The sequence below is a fragment of the Ovis aries genome, chromosome 24 (genome assembly GCF_016772045.2).
Source record: "Ovis aries strain OAR_USU_Benz2616 breed Rambouillet chromosome 24, ARS-UI_Ramb_v3.0, whole genome shotgun sequence".
Classification (NCBI taxonomy): Eukaryota; Metazoa; Chordata; class Mammalia; order Artiodactyla; family Bovidae; genus Ovis; species Ovis aries.
The window spans coordinates 26,461,153-26,486,301 of record NC_056077.1 but is presented as its reverse complement, the minus strand read 5'-3'; the positions used below and the strand labels follow the sequence as shown (position 1 = coordinate 26,486,301).

The 25,149-nt window shown below is 53.5% G+C and overlaps 2 protein-coding genes and 1 long non-coding RNA gene across 8 annotated transcripts in view; 1 reads left to right on the top strand and 2 right to left on the bottom strand.

The window, feature by feature from the left end:
• Positions 1 to 1,566: 1,566 nt before the first annotated feature.
• On the bottom strand, positions 1,567 to 5,521 carry TUFM (Tu translation elongation factor, mitochondrial). The gene is made up of 10 exons (XM_027961752.2): positions 5,407 to 5,521; positions 5,109 to 5,303; positions 4,205 to 4,371; positions 3,875 to 3,979; positions 3,621 to 3,785; positions 3,356 to 3,488; positions 3,168 to 3,272; positions 2,903 to 3,054; positions 2,693 to 2,812; positions 1,567 to 1,936 (listed from the first exon to the last, which is right to left on the bottom strand). The coding sequence occupies exons 1-10, from the start codon at positions 5,447 to 5,449 to the stop codon at positions 1,763 to 1,765; spliced, it is 1,359 nt and encodes a 452-aa protein (XP_027817553.1). The 5' UTR covers positions 5,450 to 5,521; the 3' UTR covers positions 1,567 to 1,762.
• A 100-nt stretch (positions 5,522 to 5,621) lies between these two features.
• SH2B1 (SH2B adaptor protein 1) lies at positions 5,622 to 22,650 on the top strand. 6 transcript variants are annotated; one of them, XM_027961744.3, is made up of 11 exons: positions 5,622 to 5,991; positions 14,091 to 14,233; positions 16,356 to 17,380; positions 17,981 to 18,082; positions 18,314 to 18,405; positions 18,517 to 18,692; positions 20,223 to 20,426; positions 20,621 to 20,832; positions 20,970 to 21,197; positions 21,595 to 21,694; positions 21,878 to 22,650. In XM_027961744.3, coding segments are annotated over exons 3-11 (2,052 nt in total). In that variant the 5' UTR covers positions 5,622 to 5,991; positions 14,091 to 14,233; positions 16,356 to 16,444; the 3' UTR covers positions 21,880 to 22,650. The 6 variants fall into 6 exon arrangements, with proteins under 6 accessions (XP_027817545.1, XP_060262210.1, XP_027817549.1 ...); XM_060406227.1 differs by having other exon boundaries at positions 5,622 to 13,989; XM_027961748.2 differs by lacking the exons at positions 5,622 to 5,991; positions 14,091 to 14,233 and adding an exon at positions 14,323 to 14,415 and having other exon boundaries at positions 20,970 to 21,141.
• Positions 22,628 to 25,149, bottom strand: part of LOC105604726 (uncharacterized) — a 5,428-nt gene continuing 2,906 nt past the window's right edge. Inside the window, exon 3 of the long non-coding RNA XR_001024292.5 lies at positions 22,628 to 22,982. This is a non-coding gene — a long non-coding RNA (uncharacterized LOC105604726). The remainder of the gene's footprint in view (positions 22,983 to 25,149) is intronic.

Here is a 25,149-nt window from a genome sequence, read left to right as displayed (position 1 = left end):
ATATGCGGATGTGCGGTCCCAAGTGACAGAGCTCTCCAACTGGGGTTGGGAGGCCTTAATGGAAATAGCAGCAGGAAAGCCTTCAGGTGGGCTCCAGATGTCTGCAGTGCAGATGGAGACCTAGTTTCTATAGTGCTGGAGACGTACGTAATTGCAGGTGTTCCTGGGTAGCCCTCTTAATTTATTCCTAAGAGCAGAAATCTTAGGAGCTAGAAGGAACTTGAGCCTCCACCCTGACTGAATGTGCCTGAAAACTTTCATCAGCCTCTCATTGCACACTGAAGGTAAAACAAGTAATTATGCTTTACTGTTGGAGAGTACTTTTCATGAGATTGCTTTATGTGAAGTTTGCTTCTGTTTGCCTTGTTCTGGGCCTAAGAGCCTCCATTCTCTTGTGCTATTTGTGAGTAGGTTGTCTGTCCTGAGTATATTCATTTGTCAGGATACAAGTTTGAAAAGGTGCCATTAACCCCTGCTGAATGCCACCTGTGTTACTGGGGGTCATCCCAAAATCTCTGTGATTTGATAAACAGACCTTGTTAATTTTAAATCTCAGTAATTAACATTAAAAATGAAACTTTCATTCTACAGTTTCTCACTCCAGTTTGGACTTGGTGATATGGTGGGGATAACCCATCAAGTCTACAAATTATTTCCTAAGGATAATATTCTGTGTGCCTGGTCTAGAGTCAAGATAGAACACCCAGTACCCAGTATCAAGTTTAAATAAGGGTAGCTAGACATGAACAGGCTGGTGACAACTCAAAGAGACCAGGCACCTGAACTGGGCCCAAGCTATAACCGTTTGACCAGTATCTCTAGGAATAGCTAACATTTAGCCTGTTTTATGTAGCATTTTGCTAAGCAATCGAAATTAAGAGATGCTCCTTGGAAGAAAAGCTATGACAAACCTAGACAGCATATTGAAAAGCAGACTTGACTTTACAGGTCCATATAGTCCGAGCTGTGGTTTTTCTAGTAGTCATATATGGATGTGAGAGTTGGACCACAAAGCAAGCTGAGCACCAAAGAATTGATGCTTTTGAACTGTGGGGTTGATGAAGATTGAGTCCCTTGGACAGCAAGATCAAACCAGTCAATCCTCAAGGAAATCAGTCCTGAATATTTATTGGAAGGACTGATGCTGAAGCTCCAATATTTTGGCCATCTGATGGGAAGACAGGATGAGAAGGTTGGATGGCATCACCAACTCGATGGACGTGAGTTTGAGCAAACTCCGGGAGCTGGTGATGGACAGGTGTACTGCATGCAGTCCATGGGGTCGCAATCAGATACCACTGAGCAACTGAACTGAACTGAAGCAATCATAGAAAGCTCACTAGGATAGCTTTCAGTCCTTTAGTTTCTCTACCTTCCTCATGTTGCCACGGCACTGCTTTAAGACGAGCTCTTCCACCGTGTACCAGAGATGAACTCGTGAGGCTAGAGAAGTACTCTCAGTTCAAATGGCTCAGGGATCACTCCCAAGCTCATGTATCCTGGGCTTCAGCTCCATTTCTATATCCCCCACCCTCCCAGAGTACAAATGACACAGGACACACAGGCTATCTTTCTATTCACAGAACAGTTTATTGACCTACCTCACCTGGCCAGCCACATGGCCCTTGGACCAGGGGAAGTATCTAGCTGCAATTCAGCTGGGCCACAGCCTCTGCCCTGCAAAGAGGGCCGCAGAGGCAGGAGAGAACGCTGGCCAGTGCAGCCCTGAACACAAGAGAGCCCCAGCAGCAGAGGTCCAGACTCAACTCCACTTGATGTTCTTGTCCTCCTCGGTCATGGCCGGCGTGTCAGTGACGAGGCCAGTGCCGATGGTCCGGTTGCCGTCCCGCAGGGTGAAACGCTGGCCTTTCTCCAAGATCATTGGCTGCCGCAAGATGAGCGTGAGCTTCAGGTCCTCCCCAGGCATGGCAAGCTCCTGAAAGGCAGACACAGACCATGTTTCAGGGCACCTTCACTTCCTATTGGTTACCAAGGTTAAAGGTTATGGGAAAATGCAGCAGGGTGATTCTGGGGAAACTTCTGTCCTAGCTGTTAGGCATATGCAAAGGCAGAAAAGGACTCATGGGACTTCCTTGGTGGTCCAATGGTTAGGAATCTGCCTGTCAATGTAGGGGACATGGATTCGATCCCTGATCTGGGAAACAAGATCCCACGTGCCGTGGGGCAACTAAGCCCCTGTGCCACAACTACTAAAGCCCACATGCCCTAGAGCCTGGGCTCTGCAACAGGAGAAGCCACCGAAATGAGAAGCCCGTGCACTGCAACTGGAGAGGAGCCCCCACTCTCCCAACAGCAAAGCCTGTGCAGTGCAACGAAGACCAGGGAGGCCAATAAACAAGCTATAAAGATAAAAATTAAAAAGGACTAGCCATTAGCGTCTCTAAAGCTTTTCTTGAGGAAAAAAATTGTTTATAAAATTTGGGGTTACGCAGGTCTTGGGCTCAAGACTTCTCTTGAGCCTTTACGTAAAATACAGTGGAACTCTCTACTACAGGAACTCTGCTGGGGAATCTGTGTGGGTCAATGCTAACACAGCTAAGGAACCCTGGAAGAGGATTCGTTCCGCCTGAACCCACTGATCTGACCCTTCCATCACCAGCTCTCCTCTTGCACCATCAGCCAGGCTTTCTTCACCAAGGAAAAGTCACCCCCACTGCCATACACATCATACCTTCCCTGGAGGTAAGATGATCCGACAGGCCATGTCCCAAGTCAGGGAGAACATGACAGGCATGAAGTGGGATACAAAAGGCTTGTGGCGGCCACCCTCTTCCTTGCTGAGGATGTACACCTGTGAGAGGGAGCAAGAACATGGGTGAAGCCGGGCCTGGCTGGAAGCACTGACCCTCCACAGTGCCTGCCCATCACCTAGAGCCCTCACCTGTGCCTCCACCTTCTGGTGGGGCTGGATGGAACCTGGCTTGGCCATGACCAGGCCACGTCTCAGGTCCTCCCGCTTCAAGCCTCGGACCAGGGCCCCAAGGTTGTCGCCCGCCTCTGCCCTATCCAGGCTCTTGTGGAACATCTCAATGCCTAAGAGAGGGGAGACACGCAGGAGAAGGGTGTGGGGGCAGAGGGAAGGCATGGGGGGGGTCTGTGGGGGGGAGATGTCACCCTAGCCTGGGTCCCAAGGCTGCCTCCTGTACCTGTCACCACAGTGCGAATATTCTTGCTGTGTCCCAGGAATTCACACTCGTCTCCTTTCTTCAAAATGCCACGTTCGAGCGTGCCTGTCACCACTGTGCCCCGGCCTGGGAGGGAACAGGACAGGGCATCAGGGACACCGGATGAAGCGGCAGAGAGGGGAAGGGAATGCAGTGAGCCAGGTCCTCACCAGGGATCGAGTACACTGACTCCACGGGCAGCAGGAAAGGCTTCTCCAGGTCCCGGGTGGGCACTGGGATGTATGTGTCCACAGCATCCAGTAGCTTCTGCACGGACTTCAGGCCTAGCTCAGGGTCACGTTGCTATGAGCGGGAAGTGACAGGACTCTGAAACTTCCATTCTGCTCTTCTTACTTGCCCAGAGCTAGGCCCTGGACTCAGAGCAGAGCTCTGGGTGCCCATCCAGCCCCCTCCCCAGCCTGACCCCGCCTTCACCTCAAGGGCACAGAGGGCAGAACCAACAATGATTGGAGTCTCCTCCCCTTTGTAGCCAAACTCAGTCAGCAGTTCCCTGATCTCCAGCTCCACCAGCTCCACCATCTCAGAGTCCTGCACAGCGTCCGCCTTATTCACATACACCACCACATGCTCGACACCAATCTGCAGGTGAGAAAGACACACAGACGGTGTCCTGAATGGCCCAACACCCGCCCGCCCCCCCTTCCACCCCTTCCCAGGCTCTTGAGTACCTGTCTGGCTAGCAGTAAGTGTTCTCGGGTCTGGGGCATGGGGCCATCATTGGCTGCCACCACCAGGATGCAGCCATCGAGGGGGGCAGTGCCTGTGATCATATTCTGGGGAGAAAGAGGAGAGGAAGTAGTGCAATTCCATGACCTCCTCCACTCCCCAGCCACCTAGCTAAGCACAGACACTTCTTTACCACCTGCTGTGACTGGCCAGGCCCACAGATCCAGGATCTCCAACCCATACATCTCAAATATCTTAACCTCCTCCCCACAATCCTAACGTTTTTCCTGAGGGGGGCAGTTCCCAAGCCCTGTCCCCAGCGGCTCTCTCACCTTAACGTAATCTGCATGACCGGGGCAGTCAGTGTGGGCATAGTGGCGGGCGGCTGTGCTATACTCCACATGAGCCGCATTGATTGTGATACCTCGGGCTCGCTCCTCTGGGGCGTTGTCAATCTCTTCGTACTTCTTAAACTTGGCCCCACCTCCCTCCGCTAAAACTAAGGGAAGGAAGGGAACACACTTTTCAGCAAGGCCCTTTCCACTTTAGAAAAGGACAGTCTAGGAAAAGCAACCTTCCAAGATACCCTCCTTCAACTCCTGGGACTAGTAACTCCAGATCAGAAAGAAAATAGAGCCTCAAGGGCTAGCCCTGTGACTTCTCTAGGCCAACAATTCTGCTTACAGGGCACCTTCCCAGGGCTGGAGGGAGGCCACTGGGGGGGTCCCCCAACTTATGCATCAAAAACTTCGTGTTCACGGGAAATCTGTCTTCTGCATCCTGCAGTGTACTGTCCGCCCAATTTCTGGCGCCTTGTGCCCTGGTAAGTCACTTCAGTCGTGTCCGACTCTGTGCGACCCTATGGACTGTAGCCTGCTAAAACTAAGGGAAGGAAGGGAACACACTTTTCAGCAAGGCCCTTTCCACTTTAGAAAAGGACAGTCTATGGACAGGCTCTTCTGTCCATGAGATTCTCCAGTCAAGAATACTGGAGTAGATTGCCATTCCTTTCTCCAGGGGATCTCCCCGACCCCAGGGATCGAACCGGCCTCTCTTACGCCTAACCTGCATTGGCGAGCGGGGTTTTTACCACTAGCGCCACCTGGGAAGCCACCTGGCGCCTTTGGGGCAGCACCAAACACCTAGGCAGTTCCTCCGCGGGCCCCGCCCCCTTGGCTCCAAGTCCCACCTGCAGAGCAGGCGTTGCTGGAAGCCCCCCAACCCAACCCCACTTACTTTTCGTGATGGCCGCGGTGAGGGTGGTCTTGCCATGGTCTACATGGCCGATGGTACCCACGTTCACATGGGGCTTGTCACGTACATAGGTCTTCTTGGCCTCCACAGCCAGGCCACGGCACAAGACGGGCAATGCCGGGGCCTTCAGCTGCCGCAAAAGACCCTGCAATAGTGGTGCTGGGCCGGCGCCGAGACCTGCCGGGGCAGATGCCTGGAGTCACGGCGCAGGTCTGAGCCCGGCCGCTCCCGACGACCCCCACGTGAACCCGGGGCGCCGTGGCCCTCCCCGCCCCCTCACCGCTGAAAAGGGGCGTCGCGCGCAGCAGGGTAGCGGCCGCCATTGTGGTCGTACTGGCGCCGTAGAGAGTACCGGGCACGGGGGCCGGCGCGTGCAGCGGGGAAAGGGCAATTGCGGATGGAAGTCGCTTCCGGCGGAAGTTAGGACCGAGAGGGCACGTCTGGGCCCCTCTAGCCTCCAATCTCTATGGCCCTGTGAACTTCCGGGCGCGCGACAGAACCCGTCCAGGAAAGTGCTGATGGTGGTAAGGTGGGGAAGCTTTCCACGGCGCCCTCCAACCTCGCGGGCTCAGGAGCCACGCAGTTCTCTCTGGTGGCGCCGGGAGGCGATGTGGAGCATCTCATAGCGCGCCTACGCCCCGGAGGCTCATGGGCGTTGTAGTTCCCAGGGCCGTGAGCTGTACTGGCACGTATCGTGGGAGGGCGAGGCCAGGTCCGGAGGGACGGTCCAGGCCTTCTTGAAGCAGAGGCAGCGGCCCCGGCGTGGATGACTCCGGAACGTCTTGGCCCCGAACCACTTGGAGTCCAGTCCGACCCGCCGCGCGGGTCTGACGACAGATCTGGCGGCCTTGTGTCGCAGCTGGAGGTAGGACCAGCCGCTGCGGCCAGGCTGAGGGAAGACTCCCGAGAACCTGTTGGGGGTGGGTCTCTAGTGTGACCCACCTCTCTTTTAAGCCTTTGTTTTCTTATCTGTGAAGTGGGAATAGTATCTACTTTACAGGAAGATCCTGACATCTAGCTCTGAGAGGAAATGAGCTGGGCAAGAGGCAGAAAAGGGGTCCAAAAGCCTCCGGGTCCTACAGTCTTTGAGACCCTCCCCTGGCTCAAATGCCCTGTGAGCCAGGGGGGACAGAGTTTCCTGTCCACCCCTGTCGCCCCTCAGCAGGCCAGAGTAATTCTCTGGATCGTCGGTCAACCCACCCGGTTTTACAGATGACCAGGTGAGAGACCAACTTCTTGTGCCTTTAAGGGCAGCCTGAGTCTGTCTTGTTCCCGCTGTGTCCCTGGCACCTACCACAGGGCGGGGCACTCAGTGAGTGCTCAATTAATGTCTGTTGACTGAATGAATGAGTGCAAGGATAGTAAATGACCTTTAACTTTCACATCCATCATCTCATCACCGTGGGATGATAATAGCAGCTGCTTAACCTTGATTAATGTTTCCAAAATTCATCAGCTCCTAAGACTCAGCTGATGGTGTCTGTTTCAAATAGATTCCTTAATTCCTCCCTTGGAGATTATGATTCAGTAGTATCTGGGTACAGACAAGAAAACTATATTTATTTTTAATACTCTTCTTAAACTCATAGGAGTTTGGGGGACTCAGAATTAGAGCTTTTCATGGTTCAGGCGTTGTGCTTCATGTTGCTTCTCATTCAGTATCACATTCAATGTTATACTGTGTGATAGGACCCCATTTTACTAGTGAGAAAACTGAGCATCACGGTAATTAAGGAACCCAACACAGCTAAACTCCAAAAAAGTGTGCATTTAGCCACTTCACCGAACTATAATTTAACTGTCATTTTACAATGAGAAACTTGCTAAGACTTCTGTCTTCCTGGCCCTCTAAACCCATCAGCTTTGATGAGAAAGGGCTTGTACAATATGAAAGGGTTCTCCTTGTCCCCAACCTGAACCTCAGTCATTCCACTTCTAGAAATTTATCCTAAGACACTATCAGCCACTAACCAGGATATGAAATATTGGGGGCTGGTACTTAAATTAATGCTTTCTTTTTTAGTGGTGCTATATTCATTTTAATGTGTATTAGTTTGAAAGAAAGGCTGGCATTGTAAATGTTGTATTTAAAAAAATGTTGAATCAATTAAAAAAAACAACACTTGGTAGATAAAATGGGTGATATGAATATATGGCAAATCTGGGGAGAGGTGTATGTGAATGACTGAAATTTGCAAAACACAGTGCTCAGGAAAGAGTCCAGAGGGACAGAATTTTTGTAGAGCTTTTGCCTGTTGCACCCTATGTCACAGGAGTCTGGATTTGCAGATAATAGAATTTACATGGGCTGGTTGGAAAACTGTGTCAAGGTGGTAGGCAGCCTACAGAATTGTGGAACGGGCTGAAGAAATGGATCCTAAGCCACAGGTCTGACCTGACCTGGTAAGAAAACTGCTTCTCCTGACACTGCCACCAGACACTAAATGCCAGGACTTAGACTTGTCTGCAACAGCTGCTGCTCATGGTCCTGAAACCGCTTCTACATCAAAAAAGTGACCTTTGGGACTTCCTGGTGGTCCAGTGGTTAAGAATCTGACTTCCAGTGCAGAGGACTTGAGTTCAAGTCCAGATGGGGAACTAAGATCCTACATGCTGCAGGGCAACTGGGCCTATGTGCCACAACTACTGAGCCGGTGGAGTGCTCTGGATCTGTAAGCCACAACAAGGATCCCACGTGCCACAACAAGGATCCCACGTGCCACAACTCAGACCCAACACAGCCATAAATGAATAAATATTTTAAAAAGAAGGAGGAGACACCGAGGAGACAGACCACCTTCTGACTCTGGGAGTTGTTGGATCAGGATGGGAAGCCTGGAATTACCATGCCCATCATGCTCCCATCCGTGGTGAAGCCAAAAATCCAGAAGTGGGCAAAGAGGATCTTAGAAGCCTGGACTCTACATGGTGTGAGATGACAAGTGTCTTTATTGTTTAAGGCAGATGGTGTTAGAGTTGTCTGTTACTTAAAGCCAAATACACCCTAACAGATAAGTCTGCCTTACAGCACTTGGACGTATTTCTTGGTGTCACTTGTCTGAGACTAAGTGACTTGAGTGGGGTGAGGACTGGGCTTCCTTTATCTCCATATACTGTGTGCCTGGCCATAGCAGGTCTCTGTGCATACTTGCACTTGAACTGTTCATGAGCCTTCCAAATCGAAGGGTGCTACCACTGTGATGCTATGAACCTAACATACTCCAAACAGGACACTATGTTTCTCCCATACTCTCTTTACATATCTGAATAAATGGCACCACCTTTGTCCTTTTCCCCCAAACCTACATCTGTCCATTACCCAGTCCCACTGGTTCTCCAAAATAAATCTCAGTGTAACCGTTTCTCTCTCTCCCCTGTCAACACTGGGCTTCAAACTGGGATCATCTCTTGCCTAAGTTACCTCATGATCTCTCCAGTGGGTCCTCCAGCTTCTGTCCTTACTCTCAATATCTGTCAAATCCATCTTCCACACAACCAGATCAGTCTTTAAAATGTGAATCAGAAATGAATCCTCCCTTAGTACACGTGGAATAAAATCCAAACTCCTACTTATTTAAATGGGTGAATTGTATGGCAGGTAAATTATATTTCAGTAACATACATATTTTTGTCAGTAAACATTAAGAAAAAAAAGTCCGACATCCTCCCTGGGGCCTGTGGTCTGGCATGGCCATGATCTAGCCCCTGTCCACCTCTCTGATCCCCATTTGGTACTTTCCTCTCACTCTCTCCAGCCACACTGGGCATCCTTCTGTTCCACCAACACCCCAGGATTGCTTTTACCTCAGGGTCTTTGCAAATGTGCTTCCATCTTCCTGGAATGTTCTTCCCTGGAGCTTTCCCCACAGCTTGTTCCTTCTCGTCTTCCAACCTCACATGTCACCTCTTTTGACACCCTCTTATCAATGGTCCTCTTATTTTCTTGATAGCACCTAAATATCCAAAATTATCTTAGTAGTTTGCTTGTTTGTTGGGTTTTGTTTTTTGTTACTTTTTTCTCTCTCACCAGCTCATGATACTAAGAACTTTTACTTTTTATTTTAGGAATAGTGTCTAACACTTAGGTCAAGAAACATTTGTTGAAGGAAGAATTTGTTGAATCATTTCAGTTGATCATTCAGTGAAGCATTGTGTTGGGCTTAAGTTTCTGTGTTTTCAGTGGAAAGCAAATTTTGTATTCACATTCATTTAAAAAATACAAGCGAATCACTAGAACTTCTGAGGCCTCTGCTTTATAAAATGGGGGGAGTGAAGAGGTAAAACTATGATCTGTAAGGGTTTTTTTTTTTTTTTTGTAGCTGTAGCTTCTAAAAGGAGGTGGGGTCTGCTGTAATTGACATGGGTTCTGGGCTGACCTATAACTTAGTGGCAAATTGGGGACTAGGACTTAGAGCCTTGTCCTTGGTACCACTCAACAGACTTATTGGAAACTCAGGGGCATCTTTCACTCTTTTTAGGGGCTCACAAGTTACAGACACTTCTGTCACTCAGGATATTCCAGCCAGCCTGGCAGTGTCTCCTCAGAAATCCCTCTGGACATTCACCTTGGAATTAACCCCACTGCACTGCCTTGGCTGGGTCAGCATCATCCCCCTCTTGGACCACTGCACCCATCTCCTCTCTATATCCAGTCTCAACGCTCCCATACTGGCCCTGAATATCCTTCCAAACACAGAACTCCAATCATACTCATGTCACTCAGATGTGACTGGAGACATTCCAGTTGGAAACACTCTGTGAAGCTCACACAAAAGCTGCTAAATAAAAGGCACTTGAGAGGCTGCCTCGGTGCATTGGCCTTGCATAGCTTCTTAGAGGAGGCTACACTTTGGCGCCTGAAACCAGAGAAGGAAAACTGGCAGAAGTGGGGAAAATGGCGTGTGTAATACCAGAGACAAACCTAAGTGAAGATGGAGTATGTTAGCTGTCAGAGTGTTCTGATTGTGCAAAGCATGATTTGCTTGGAAGGACAGGAAGTTCTGGCCAAAACACTTAAGGCTGAATTTGACATATCCATCTCTTGGGGCGGGGGAGGGTCCAGATGACCTCCAGAAGAAGCTGGTAAGCAACCAATTCCCCCTCAGTGAGAGACTCTGGTTTTCCTTTGAAGAACCACCCTCTGCTGTGCTCAGCCTATCCCAACCTCAGGTGATTGATCGGTCCATGATCCAGTGTTTACCAATCAACCTAATCTATCCTTCACGGTCACAACTGTCCATTCAGGGTTAGTATTGTGTTTCAACCCCCACTGGTGACTTGAAGTTCAGTTCTGGCACTTACTGCCCAGAGTTAGCAGAGACCCCGCAAGGTAAGGGCTCACTCCACAAGACTGCCCCCACTTCAGATGCCAGCTGCAAGGGGGTCCCCTGGCCATCTATCCTTGGCAAGCACCTACAGATCTGGGAGTGTCCATGAGCCCCCTGAGGCTTGATAATTTGCTAGAACAATTCACAGGGTACAGGAAAGCACTATACTTACATTTTAGTACAGTTACGATTGTATTTTATAATTAAGGATACGTCAGGAAGAGCTAAATGAGGAGCTACATAGGGAGAAATCCTGGAGGGTCCACGTAGACTTGGGGCATATCACTCTCCCCACACATCAGTGTCTTCACCAACAAGAAGCCCCACTGAGCTTCAGTGTCCAAAGTGTTTACTAGGGGTTTCACTACTTAGGCACAATGGAGTAAATCACTGCCGTGTGACTGAGCTCAATCTTCAAGTCCCCTTCCCTCCCTGGAGATCAAACTGGCTCAAAATCCCAACCCTCTAATCATAAAGTTGGGGCTTCTGCTGACCAGTCCCCATCTTGAAGCTATGTAGAGGCTTGCTATTAGTGATTTCATCAGCAAAAACTCACGTGTGATCGAGGGGGCTCACAAGTAACAGACACTTCTGTTACTCAGGAAATTCCAAGAATTTTAAAAGCTCTGTGTTAGGAACCTGCAACAAAGACCAGACAAATTCCTTATTATACAAAAGATGGGCACTGGGTGACCCAAGCTGAGCTGATGAGGTGCAGCCCTACTGCACTTGAGCTAGAATTATTGGAAAAGCTATGATCTGTCTCTGCTGGGACCATGAAGCTAGTAGAATGTAAACTTGGGACTCTGGTGGCCATCTTGCTCCCTGGGAGAGGGCAATCTGCTTGAGAAGGAAGATAACCCAGAGGAAGGCAGAGCTAAGAGACAGAGCAAGTTCACATGGACCCTGTTTGAGTCTCTGGCTCCTGCCATGCCTCACGTCATTCTATCTCTAATTTTTTTTTTTTTTTTTTTGCCATGCCACATGGGGTCTTCCTAGACCAAGGATGGAACCGTGCCCCCTGCAGTGGAAGCACGGAGTCTTAACCGCTGGACTGCCAGGGAAGCCCATACCTCTTACTTTTTAATTCTGTGAACCAACAAACTCCCCCTCTTTTAGGACCTTAAATGGAGTAGGGGAGGCGGTGGTCCGATTACTTGTAGCAGAAAGCATCCTGAATATTACATCCCCTGTTCCTAAGGAGGAAGAAGTGTTTTGCTTTTCACATTAACAGCTTGCTTAACTGGGCTCTGGACCCATCCTTCCCCTGGGGGTGGTAATTGAAACTTCACTCCTTCAATTACTTCTACTGGATCCTCTCTCCTAAAACTTCAGACAGAAAATCCAGCTTCTCTCAGGATATAAACAAACAAGCAAACCTTTCCATCCTCTACAATCCTCCATATCTCCTTCCCTTTTTGGCCAAACTGTGTAGGATAACTTCACATTCCTACCCCCACTTGTTCACCTTCCATTCATCCCTCAGTCTGCTACCATTGCCTTCTGCTTCCTTCACTTCCCTAAAAATGACTCTCAACAAAGTCACTAAGCAATCTAAGTCAATGTTTTCTATAGGAGACAACAGCAAGGCCCAGTCCTATGGATCCCTTGTCATTTGTGTATAAAGTGTTTGCTCAAACCACCCCACGCCACCCAATTTACACGCATGCTCACATGCACAGGCTCTTATTACCACACCCCCTGGTCTTTGGCATGTGGTGTTTTTTCATACAATTAGACCTTCTAGATGTTTTTTCTTTTTCTTGAGAACTGTCCTGTCCTCAGGCTACTGGAAGCTTTGCCTTGATGAAGTGCCTGAGAATTGACATCTCCCAGGGGAAGCCCTAGTTAACAGCTGAAGAATGTTGGTACGGGAAAGGGCCAGCTCCCTTGTTTCTGGATAAATCTGAGTCACAACTTACATCCAGAACTTCTCTGAGGAATCAAGCTGAACTGCTCTCACACATTCTCTGAGATCACACGTTCTCTCAGTTTCCTCTCCTGCCCCTCCCACTCTTTTACTAGTTTCTCCTGGTAGCACTTTAAAAAAAAACATCATTTGCACACAAATTCTCATCTCTGGGTGTGCTTCTGGAAAACCTGATCCAAGACATCCCGGCACTTTTACTTTTTTTTTTTTTTGCCTGCCCATTAAATGTGGTTTCCCTAAATTAAGTTCTAGGCCCTCTTCTCTCTACAGGTATTACCAGGACAATCTAATTCATGTCCATGGCTTTAAACACTACTTGTGTCTGATCACGGATCACACTGCTGAGACTGTAGATCTGTCTGCTGGACAGCTCCACCTAGTTGTCCTCAGACATCTCTTACACCAATACAGTAAGTCATCAGGCACATGTGACTATTTTAATTAACTAAAAAAACCCTTCAGTTCCTTAGTCACACTAGCCACATTATAAGTGCTCAAAACCCACATGTGGCTAGTGGCTACCACACTAGGCAGTCCTGATAGAGAACATTTCAGTCATTGCACAGTTTATTGGACAGTTTAGACAATATTTCCAAACCTAATTCATCATCACTAGCCCCTTTCTGTATTCCTCACCTGGTCTCTCTTCTGGACAACAATGGGCCAACTACAGAGAAAGGGTGTGTGAACCTGTCAGGGAGGAGGGGGGTGATCACAGAACTAGAGTCCTTTCCACTGACATCTTCTGAATTGGAAAGATGGATGGACGAAGATGGTGACGAAGACCTTAACAAAGGCCATCTGGTGAGCTGATGCTAATATGGGTTAGAGCTGGGGGAGAGATGGGGACTAAGACTGGCTAGGCCAAGACTTTGTGTTTCAGGAATAGCAAGTGATACAAGCCAATCAGCTAAAGTCAGTTCTGGAAATTTTACTGCAAATCTCAGAGGAAAAACATACCCCTACAAGAGTTGCTAGGCTATTAGGACTTAAGTTTGGAGCTATAGAAACCTATTTTGCCACTAAGAGAGGCACGGGGAGAGCTCAGTCTAGAGGTGAACCACAGGTTCCTGATATCTTTTGGCCCTTTTATTCAGCTGTTCCTGAAGAAACTTGATCCATTCTTTTCAATGGCTTGAGTCCAAAGAGTCCCTTATTGCTTAGGCCAGTGGAGCTGGGTCAATGAGAGATCTGAGTGACTAGGATCTCATCGTGCTCATGATTTCAACTGCCCTCTACTACACCTTAATACCGTCTCAATTTCTACATCTGGCCTTGATGTCTCTCCTGAGCTCCAGACTGTATATCCAACTGTCTCCTGACGTCCCACAAACACGTCCAAAACTGACCTCATTATTCCTACCGCCCTCACTTCCATTTCCCAAGCTGAGAGATGGAATCTCCTGGAACATCCAGTACTTTGTCAAAGAAACCACCAAGGTCGTAAGTTCAGGCTCCGCCTCCTCTCAGGGCCTCACCAAGGTCACCCGCATCTTCCCTCCCCCAGCTCCTTGGGGGCGGTGCCCTCGAACCCCTCAGCGGCCCAGGACGGCGCTCTAGGCTGCGGCGGGCCCTTCAAAAACCCTTCTCAACTCGCTGGTTTCCGGTACCTGGCTCCTCTAGCCTCCGTCAGGCCCTCGAGACTCTACTCCACTAAAGTCCCTTCTCTATGGTTGACAGCTCTCCTTTGTCCCGACTTTCCTCCAGGAGGATGTTCTGGTAGGACCCAACCCCTTCTTATGGCTGTTCCTGCCGACCCTGGTAGGTGCAACTGGAGAAGTCACTGAGCCCTCCGAGACTCACATACTTTCAGCTCTGGAAGGGCTGCACGCAGTGGGAGGATGGCGGAAGTGAGTATGAAGGTGCCCTTCCTTCTCCCCGCTCTTCTCTATGGTCGCTTCCTACGGTGACGGGAAAAAGGGGGTCCCGGCGCCTGCGCAGAACCGGGCTGGGAGCTAGTCGCGGAGGGGGGGTGGGGCAGGAGCGGGAGCTGCCGCCGCCGCCGGAGCTAACCGCGGGGACCGAGATGCAGGTGGGACCGGAACCGGAACCCCCCTCTTCAAGTCCCTCTTCCCTCTCCGCGACCCGGCCCCGGCGCTTGCGAGGACCCTTGGGTGGGGGCGGGCGTGGGGGGGCTAGAGGCAGGAGGGGCGCCCGGCCCCGGAGAGTGCAGCGGACAGGGCTGCTTCCTTGGGGGCTGCGGCCCCGGGGAATGGGCGGGTAGAGGGTGTCCGGGGAGGAGGGTCGGGTCGGAGTGGATTGACCACCGGGTCCGGAGGGTCCGAGCCAGGAGCGGAGCCTGCACCCTCCACCACCCGCCCTTCGGGAAATAACAGAACTGAGCCAAGAGGCAGGTGCAGTGGGAAAAATGTATCTGAGTCCCGCTTGACGAAAGAGAAACTGACTCACCAGCTTAGGGCCCGCAGGGTCAGCGGGCCTGAAGGGGGGCTGTGTCTGCCTGTGGTGCAGAGGGTTGGGTGGGCCGGTGTGAGCTGAGGTGGCCTCTGCCTGGAGATTGGGCTCTCCTCTGCTGTGTGTACACCTCTTGGCTCGGTTCCCCCGTGCTCCATGACTCTTTCATCTCCTGGCGTCTTCTCGTTGGTTTGGAATTGCCCCTGTGGTTGGAGCCATCTGAGTGTGTAGGGTCCAAGCCAAAGAGAAAGGGGAGGGGGCGCTGACCTGGGTCTGAAGAGGAGTCTGGGGTTTGGGGAGACTTGCCTGAACTGCCTTCACCCCCTTGGTGCCAGTCATCTTCAAGTATAACATGGGGGAGGAACACTAACAGAGGAGCCATGGGCTTGTAAATTCCCTGCCCAGCTTTGCCACTTGCTAGTTGTAAGACCTTGGGAAGGCTCTTCCTTTTGCTGATTTCTCTTTGAGAAAATCAGAACCCCATAAAGATAGTAATAACGACTGTCATTTGTTGTGCACTTACTTTGTGTCAAGCCGGGACACGTCCTGTTTAATTCTCCCAACAGTTCTAGGGGTTAGGGATCATTAGTCCTGTTTTATAAATACGAAAACCAAAGCTCAGAGAGGACGTGTAATTTGTTCAAGATCACCCAGCTAATAAGTGGCAGTGATGGAATTTCATCCTAAGTCTAACTCCAGAACCTATGGCCTTAACCACCAAGCAACCAGCCTTTAGGGCACACTCCTCTATGAGAGAAGAGGAAGGTGAGAAACCCAAGGCCCCAGCTCTCTGTTTTACCTTGCGGCCAGCAAAGACTCCCCCAGACCCAGCCCACACTGCTGTTGCCTCTGGGCCCCAGACTGGAGGGCCACCCAAGAAGTGGGCTCTGGCCCTTCCAAGCCTTCCAAGCTTTCCAAGTACAGTGCTTGGGTACTGGGCCCTGGGGTTGGCTTTTATTGGTCTGTCCTCGATGAGCAACCTCCGTCCTCAGTGATGGACCATGGGAGGCAGGGTCTCTTAAGCTCCACAGGCCTGGCTCCCCTGCAAGCTGGGGCAGTGAGGGGCAGTGACGTGAGACGGGCACGGTCAGTGCCTGGGGACGAGGGCTGTGCCGTGGGAAAGACAGGAGACTTGGAGTTCTGAAACTCTCTGAGCTCCGGGTTCCTCTTCTGTTAAAGAGGCTGTTAAAACCTCTCGCAGGGAAAGGTAAGAACGGCAACTGGGAAGCAGGTGATAAATATCGAAGGATCATTTTAGAGAAGGGAGGGAACGTGAAACATTCCTGTTTAGAGGAAGGCGCTGTCCAGCCGTCCATCACACCTGGAGCTGAAGCCAGGGAATGTGGATCAGGGAGGCAGCAGGAGGAGGGGTGCAGGCTAGACATTGGAGTCGGGGGCGGGTGGGGGTGGGTGGTTGATTGGCTGGGGCCTGTGGGGCGCAAGGACCTGGGGAAGGGCAGGGAGGCAGTGTGGTGTGTGTTCCAGTTGCGCTCAGAGGAGGGGGTCTGGCCCCGTCCCACCTCAGCAGTGACTCCATATATGTGCCTCTTCCTTCTGCAGCTGCTGCCGCTCACCCCGTGTCTTCTGGCCGCTTCTCTCTTTGCCGCCCCTCCCCACAAGCTCCCCCTCTCCGCCTCCTGGGGGCCATCATGAATGGTGCCCCTTCCCCAGAGGATGGGGCCTCGCCCTCCCCTCCCCCGTTACCCCCGCCGCCTCCCCCGAGTTGGCGGGAGTTCTGCGAGTCCCACGCCCGGGCGGCCGCCCTGGATTTTGCCCGCCGTTTTCGCCTCTACCTGGCCTCTCACCCCCAGTACGCAGGGCCAGGGGCCGAGGCCGCCTTCTCCCGCCGTTTTGCCGAGCTCTTCCTGCAGCACTTTGAAGCGGAGGTGGCCCGGGCCTCCGGCTCCCTGTCGCCACCCCTCCTGGCTCCTCTGAGTCCTGGTGTGGAGGTCCCGCCACACGACCTGTCCCTTGAGAGCTGCAGGGCGGGCGGGCCCCTGGCTGTGCTGGGCCCTTCTCGATCATCTGAGGACCTGGCCGGCCCCCTCCCTTCCTCGGTCTCTTCCTCTTCTACGACCTCCTCGAAGCCGAAGCTCAAGAAGCGCTTCTCTCTCCGCTCAGTGGGTCGCTCGGTCCGCGGTTCGGTCCGCGGCATCCTGCAGTGGCGGGGAACCGTTGACCCGCCCTCTCCAGCAGGGCCCCTAGAGACAGCTTCGGGGCCCCCGGCGTTAGGTGGGAACAGCAACTCCAACTCCTCTGGCGGGGCTGGGACTGTCAGCAGGGGGCTGGTCAGCGACGGGACGTCCCCCGGGGACAGATGGACTCACCGTTTCGAGAGGCTGAGACTCAGTCGCGGTGGGGGGTCCTTGAAGGATGGTGCAGGCATGGTGCAGCGGGAAGAGCTGCTGAGTTTCATGGGGGCTGAAGAGGCTGCCCCTGACCCCGCTGGAGTGGGCCGGGGAGGAGGGGCAGCGGGGCCTACCTCAGGGGGAGGGGGGCAGCCTCAGTGGCAGAAGTGTCGCTTGCTGCTTCGAAGTGAAGGAGAAGGAGGAGGAAGTCGGCTGGAGTTCTTCGTACCCCCCAAGGTGAGGCCCAGCGGAGGTGGGGTGGCTGGGAGCAAGGGGTTGAGCAACCAGGGTGGTGGCTTGGCCCACATACCGAGCTATGCTTATTTGTTGTTTGTTTTTAAAAAAAATTTGTATTTGTTTATTTGGCTGTTCTGGGTCTTCGTTGCTGCGTGGACTTTCTCTAGTTGTGGCAAAGGGGGGCGACTCTCATGGTTTGCAGGCTTCTCACCTCAGTGGCTTTTCTCGTTGTGGAGCCCGTGGCTCTCGAGCGCTCCGGCTTCCGTAGTGTCGGCTCGCAGGCTCTATAGAGCACAGACTCAGTAGTTGTGGCGCACAGACTTAGGTGTCCCGCAGCATGTGGGATCTTCCCGGACTAGTGATCAAACCTGTCTCCCCTGCACTGGCAGGCAGATTCTTTACCAATGAGCCACCCAGGAGGGCCTGGGTTTTTTAAAGCTAGCTCCTGACTCTGGGTTAGTCGCTGTGGGCACGACAGAGAAAGCAGTGTTACTTGTTTAATGCCCTTTGGGTGTGGAAGGAAGGCCGAATCTCTGGAGGGAGGGGAACGATTGTCTCTCCACACCAACAGTCTGGGTCTTGTTCTCTCTCGCGACCTAGGCGTCTCGGCCTCGACTGAGCATTCCCTGCTCCACCATCACCGATGTGCGGACGACCACAGCCCTGGAGATGCCTGACCGGGAGAACACCTTTGTAGTTAAGGTAGGAGGCCTGGGCTCCCTGCCCTCTTGGAGCACTCACGTTAGAGAGAAAGCTCTTTTCGGACATTGAAGCAAGGGATACACGTACAAGGAAGGTGCCTTGAGAATGTGTCCCCAGGGCGGCGGCTTTTCTGGGAGGGGGGTGAGCAGGAGGATGTCCTTGCTCCTGTTAGGGGTGCATTAGGGCCTCGAGACCTGGAAGTGGCCTGTGGGCCTCCTCTTGTCCCCATAGGTGGAAGGCCCCTCGGAGTACATCCTGGAGACAGCCGATGCGCTACATGTGAAGGCCTGGGTGTCTGACATCCAAGAATGCCTGAGCCCAGGGTGAGGAGCCCGACTTCTGTCACTGAGGGGCCCAGGGGTGGGCTTGGGGAGCAGCTGTCTGCCTCTCCGCGGTGACTTGTCCTCCCAGCACCGTTTTCCCTGTCTCTGCAGACCCTACCCTGCTACCAGTCCCCGCCCCATGACCCTCCCTCTGGCCCCTGGGACCTCCTTCCTGACAAGGGAGAATACAGACAGCCTGGAGCCGCCCTGCCTGAACCACTCGGAGAGTCTGCCCAGCCAGGGCCTGCTGCTGGGACCCAGTGAGAGCAGCGACCGCCTTTCGCAGGGTAAGGGTGGGGCCTCAGAGCTGAGGACCCTGGGACCTGTTATGTAAGCCCCCTGGCCGGCAGGCCCGGGCCCTGGCCCTCTCTCCAGGCTCCGCTCAGCTGCCACCCACCAACATTTGACTTTTGTCCCTGAACAGGCCCAGCCACAGTTTACCAGTTAGAACCGTCATCATCACTGCCCCGACCCAAGCCCCAAGCCCACCCTTCTCCAGTGTTCTGTCCCCGCCCCGTCACCTTCTCCTTCACCACTCTGGCCAGAGATAATGGTTCTCTTCTCCAAGCTCGCAGAACGCTGTGCACATCTTTGTTGTCTTCTTGCTCTGCATCTCCATGCATATGTTGGTGGTACTGGGATTTCTTTTGAGTCCCAACTTTTAAACACACACATACGCTGTCCGCACACATAAACACAAAAAGATGTGTCTACCTGGCCCCAGCTCACCTTTCTAGACTCGACTACACTCTTCCAATCCTCCATTCTGAGCTTCAGTTTCACTGTACCTTGCACACAGCCTGTGTAAACAAATGTATTAAAGAATCTAGAGGCCAGAATGGACCTTACAGGTCTTCAGTTCTGATCTCCTCATTTCTCAGGCAGCTAAGAGCAGAGAGGAGAAATGGCTTTTCTGAGGTCATCCAAGGATCACTGACAAAGACAAAGGCTATGCCAACTTGATCCTGAGCCACAGTGCCCTGCACCCCGCATATTCCTGTCCTCAGCACTAATATGTAGGACGCACCTGTAGGCTCCTGCCTGCTGCTCAGCAGACACTCAGGAACTCCTAGTACCTCCTCGACCTAGGCTAGGCTCTGGGCAGGATGAGGAGCTCAGAGCTCCTCTGTGGGCTCACGGTCTAGCTGAGTTGACATCACTCCTAAAATACAGGGCTCCCACCTGGTGAGCCTGAACAGGAGGCCTTGGGAACTTTGGAGGAAGAGAATCAGGGAAGGTGGGCTAGATGAGGAGTTCTGCACAGGGGAGGAGAAAAGAACGTGGCTTGGAGAAAGGAGACGGTGTGAGCAGAGACCTGAGGTGGGAAGAGCCCTGGACATCTGAGAAAGTTAGGCGGGATAATTGGGCTAAATCAGAGGACACGGGAATACAGGGTAACCTGAAGATCAGGCTGGTTAGGTTGACGGAATTCACAGAAGTAGAATCTTTGATGCCACTGAGAGTTGAGGGCTTTGTCCTGTAGACAAAGAAAGTACCTATTTTTAATGTGAAAATACTTGAGGGGTTCTACCCCCCAGTTCTGCAACTATAGAGTTGGTTCAGAAGAGATGTGGACACATTTGGATTCTAAGACCTTATTGATATCACTGCAGCCCTTTCAGCAGTGTGTGAAGTATAAGTTAGGAGCCACCGATGAGAACCATCAGGCTCAGTGCCTGAAGAAGGAGCCAGCATTTCGGCCGGCTGACGCCAGTGCCCACCGGGTAGCCTGGCCGCTGGGGAAGTGGGTCCGGCAGACCAGTCCTCCCAAAAAGAAGCTTCAAGTTCTCAGTTTTACTCTCCCCTTTTTCTTCTAGGGGCCTACGGGGGCCTGTCAGACCGCCCCTCGGCATCCATCTCCCCCAGTTCCGCCTCCATCGCCGCCTCCCATTTTGACTCAATGGAACTGCTTCCCCCAGAGTTGCCCCCACGGATCCCCATTGAAGAGGGACCCCCAGCAGGGACCGTTCATCCCCTCGCAGCCCCTTACCCACCCCTAGACACTCCGGAAACAGCCACAGGTACCAGAGGTGTGAGTGTGTGTCTGCTTCCAGGCCTGGTGCCCACCTACCTAAAACTCTTGTCTTGGGATCCTCAGGGGTCCGACCTGGGGGGCTCGGGAGTAACCCATGAGGGAAGAGCAAGGCTTCTCTTCTCCTTGGGATCAGGGTGGCTTCCCTGACACCTGGTTTCCTTCCCTCTGTCTTTACTGAAGGGTCCTTACTGTTCCAAGGAGAGCCAGAGGGAGGCGAGGGGGACCAGCCCCTCTCAGGGTATCCTTGGTTCCACGGGATGCTCTCTCGACTCAAGGCCGCCCAGCTAGTGCTGGCTGGAGGCACTGGCTCCCACGGGGTTTTCCTGGTACGTCAGAGTGAGACAAGACGGGGTGAATATGTCCTCACTTTCAACTTCCAGGGTAAGGCCAAGGTGAGTGCCTGAGGAGGAGGCTCCATTGCAGGCAGCGGGCCTGCGGGTCGAGTGGGGGAATGCTGCCATCGGAGGAGGAGGGTTCTGTGACTGGTAGGGCTCAGGCTCCTGTTTTATCCCACTCGTCCCACCCTCAGCACCTGCGTCTGTCGCTGAATGAGGAAGGTCAGTGCCGGGTCCAGCACCTGTGGTTCCAGTCCATCTTTGATATGCTCGAGCATTTCCGGATGCACCCCATTCCCCTGGAGTCTGGAGGCTCCAGTGACGTTGTCCTTGTCAGCTATGTCGTGTCCTCCCAGCGACAGCAGGGTGAGCAGAGCAGGTCTGCAGGGGAGGAGGTGCCCGTGCACCCAAGAAGTGAGGAGGTGTGTGTGCCAGCAAGCTGGAGGGGGGGGCCCAAGGAGGAGAGCGGGGGCAGAGGAGATGCCTGTGTGTTGGGTCTCTCCGGGAAAAGGAGCCCATGGGGACGTAGGAAGGCAGCAGGCTCCATGCTGGAGCTGGGAGGAAGTGGAGAGCTGGGTTTCGCGCATTCCCATTCCATCGGCCCGTCTGTTCCATCGTCTGTCTGTCTCCTAGACGTGTCCTCCCTGGCCTTGGCTTTGCCCTCCATCACAGCCTCACCTTGGGCCTGCCCTTCTTGGGGGTGCTCGGTCTGATCCCCTTCCCTCCTCCCTTGGTGTCTGATGTCCCTGTCTGATCTCTCCCTTTTCCCCACCCCCAATGTCCCATCTGTCCCCACGTTGCCCCTCCCCTACCCCCCAGGCCGGGAGCAGGCCGGGAGCCATGCAGGGGTGTGCGAGGGAGATCGATGCTACCCCGATGCCTCCTCCACCCTCATGCCCTTCGGAGCGAGTGACTGTGTGTAAGTGTGGTCCTCCTCTCACCGCCGCCCATGATCCATCTTCCATGGATGGGGGGATTGCTCAGGAGACGGGATCTGGGGGAGATAGCACATGGCTCCGGGGAGGGGATGAGCGAAGGGGAGGCTGTTCCAAGAGCTTGCCTCCCTCCACCATCAGTCTGTCTTCTTACCGTTCCTATCCAGAACCGAGCACCTCCCATGACCCACCCCAGCCCCCTGAACCCCCTTCATGGACAGATCCCCCACATCCTGGGGCAGAAGAGGCGTCGGGGGCGCCAGAAGTGGCGGCAGCAGCAGCCGCAGCAGCCAAAGAGAGGCAAGAGAAAGAGAAAGCGGGCAGTGGAGGGATCCAGGAAGAGCTGGTCCCCGTGGTTGAGCTGGTCCCCGTGGTTGAATTGGAAGAGGCCGTAGCCCCAGGCACGGAGGCCCAGGGAGGCGCAGGATCTGCTGGGGCCCCCGGGGTGACCCTGATGGTGCAGCTCCAGCAGTTACCACTAGGGGGCGACGGAGAAGAAGGGGGCCATCCCAGAGCCATAAATAACCAGTACTCTTTTGTGTGAGACACCCTACCCCACCCTCTCTCTTCTTGCTCCCCAGCCCTCAGTTGGTGAGATTGGGGCTGGGCTGAGACACAGAGGAGCAGTGAGAATCCCCTCACCACATGCTTCCTGACCCTTGACGGCCAAGGGCATGTATGTTGGTACAAAAAGGTTCAAAAGCCCTAACTCCCCAGTTCATACACTACAGGTGCCCCATCCCCTGGGCAGGGGATTCAGGCTCCATTACCTCCCTAGGGGCTCTTACGGTCAGCCCCATCCCTGGGGGCCATTTCCCCATTAACCACCCCTCAGCCCAAGGAAGGGTGAGGGGGAAGGGCTGTCAGTTATATTAAGGTGGTTGTTCTTGTTGTTTTAAACAAAATGGAGAAGCATAAATAAATAAAAGGGTTTATCTCAGTTCCATTGTGATGGCTGTGGCCAGTGTTTGCAGTGGGGGGCTGGGACTGGCGGGTCAGGAAGGTAGCCCACTCAGTGTTGCCAACTTCAGAGCTGAGAGGCCAGAGGTCTGGGTCATCTTGAGTCCCTGTTGCTCCCAGACCTGAGCTTTTGGCCCATTGCTCCCGGGGGGACTGTCCTGTTTCTTGAGGGTTAAGTGCGGAGCCAAATGGTGCTTCTCAGGGTCTCCAGCTAAGTTCGCTTAGTGGGACAGGACCATGAACAGCAGGATCGATGATCTCCAATCAGTACAGACCTTCCTGCTCTGGATTCTTCAGTTAAGGCTTCTTACCCTGGAGAGAAAACAGGCCAGGAGAGATTGTGAGGGGCTGGGCTAGGGGCACGGTGGCTGTGTTGGGCGATTGAATGTGGCCACCACAGCCTAGCTGCAGAGAGCCCCAGGGGCAGGCTGACCCGCCCCTCTTCTCAGAGCCAAGCTGGAAAGCTGAAGGCTGGATGATAAAGAGTGCTGGCTTCCACTCTTGGCTTTGCTTCTCATTTGCGGTGTGTCCTGGGCAAGGTGTAGCCTCTCCAGGCCTCAGTAGCCTCATCGGTAAAATGGGAAGGTTCATCTAGGTTGAAGCCACTGACATGATTTACTTGGCCTGGATGATGTTTCCATTGGAATTTCACATAAAAGTTCAGATCACTGGTTCTTCCCAAAAGTCAGAAGATCCAGCCTCACGTGGTACCCGCCTTCCACATCTGCTCCACGCCCACTGGCCCACTTTACTCAAGGAGGCTCCTAGCTGGGCCTGTGAGTGTTTGAATTTGCGACGTCTCCCTCTCCTCCCTGTACCCCTCCCCCACAGCACCCAGGCTCTGCTCTCTGGACTGAATTGCGGCTGTGCCTTCCTCCAACTGAGGGCACCCCTGGGCTTCCCAGCTCTGCAGGTGCCAACAAGGAGGAGCTGGGTTCTGAAGAATCCCACCTGTTCTGTTGGCCCTCTCCCTCCCCCACTTCCATCTGGCTGGGCCCCTTCCCATTCTGCCTCCCACTTCCCTTCCCAGGCAGTGTGGAGGCTCCACGCTCACGCCCCTCAGCCTCTGCCCCCACCTCCAGGAGGCCCTACCCATGCTCATGACCTTGCTATTCTGGGCCTTGCGTCCTGTTGGGAGATGGACAGGAGACAGCTGGGCTCATGGGCCACCCAGCCTGGGGGCTTGCCGGGGGAAGCTCTCCTGGTTTCGTCTCATCCTTGGGGCTCCCCCAAACCTGGGCCTAGGGAGCCTGGGGATAGAATTGGCCTTGCAGAGGGAGGGAGATGGATTGGGGATCTGGATGCTGTGTTCTCAGAGTGAGGTGGCGAGAGAAAGCTGTGGCGCCCCAGGGTAAGCAGGAGCTCATCGTCTCCTAATCTAGCAGCAACTGCTGCTGTGAGGCTCCCCCTCCCCGCCCCCTCCAAACCCTGCCAGCCTTCAGGGCTTCGCCTTCTGAAGGTGGGTGGGCAAAGGGTACCAGGACCCCCTCATTCCCCCTCCCCCACCCCCCCAAGATGTGCATATCTTGGCTGGAGGAGCCTAAGATACTGTTTCCCTCTAAGCCTGTCTACTGATGTTTCGGCCAAAGTTCCGAACTGATGGGGAATGGCCAGGCCGTGCCTCAGTGGTCCCTTAGAAGTCCACCGCTCCCGTTCTCAGCTCCAGCCCTCAGGATGGGATGAACACCTTCCAAATCTGGGCCTGGAGACCCTGGCGTAATGGTGTGTGTGTTGGGGCGGTGCTCCAAAAGAGCATGCGCCTCCATCCCAGTTCACACCCAGCCTCCCTGACGGTGATCCTTTTGCAGCTCTTGGCTGGTGGCTATCCCTTCCTGGCTGCCATTTCCCCTCTGGGAAGTTGAGGGAGGCAGAAATGAATAACCTTAAAGGGCCTCGTTGGCAGCGGTGCCCTGTAAAGCCTGCGTCCTTCCCTCAGCCTCATGGTCTGAGTCCCTTGAAGCCACAGTCTGTCGTCTTCTCCCCCTTCTCCATGTTTGGGCATTCCTGCTCCTTTAAGACAGTGCCCCTGTCACTCCTCCAGGGGGTGGCGGGGACAGGCCAGCCAGCACCAAAAGGCTTGATACTGGCCTAAGAAGGTAGGTGCTCGGCCAGGTGGAGGTGCCTGGCAGTGTGACCCCCAACACACATGCCTCCTTGTCTGAGCCCCCCAAACTCCCCCAGGTCACCGCAGGATTCTGCTTCAGGGAGGGATTTATTGGACCTATGAAATGGGGGAGGCAAGGAGCACCGTGTCCTTAAGTCACCTGAGAAGCCACCCTCCCCTCCAAGTGCAGGCAGAAGAAAGGATGAGCTGGTGGGGGCAGCTAGATCCTGCAGTGCCAACCACCCCTGCTGGCCTACCCACCCCCCAAAGTGGGGCTCCCCTCTCCCTTTGCCCCACCGTCTGCTGTACCACTGTCTGCTTGGGAACGTGGGTGCCAGACAGGGAAGCAACCGTGAGCACCCTTGCAGCGGTCCA

What these genes read in the sequence shown, in the direction of transcription:
- TUFM (XM_027961752.2), bottom strand. Translation starts at nt 5,449, where the DNA reads ATGGCGGCCGCTACCCTGCTGCGCGCGACGCCCCTTTTCAGCG. An exon ending in ACTTACTGCTAGCCAGACAG is followed by an intron (nt 3,786 to 3,874) that starts GTACTCAAGAGC and finishes TCTCACCTGCAG; the next exon opens with ATTGGTGTCGAGCATGTGGT. An exon ending in CTGCCCTCTGTGCCCTTGAG is followed by an intron (nt 3,489 to 3,620) that starts GTGAAGGCGGGG and finishes TCCCGCTCATAG; the next exon opens with CAACGTGACCCTGAGCTAGG.
- SH2B1 (XM_027961744.3), top strand. Translation starts at nt 16,445, where the DNA reads ATGAATGGTGCCCCTTCCCCAGAGGATGGGGCCTCGCCCTCCCCTCCC. An exon ending in CAGCGACCGCCTTTCGCAGG is followed by an intron (nt 18,693 to 20,222) that starts GTAAGGGTGGGG and finishes TTTTTCTTCTAG; the next exon opens with GGGCCTACGGGGGCCTGTCA. An exon ending in TGCACCCAAGAAGTGAGGAG is followed by an intron (nt 21,198 to 21,594) that starts GTGTGTGTGCCA and finishes CCTACCCCCCAG; the next exon opens with GCCGGGAGCAGGCCGGGAGC.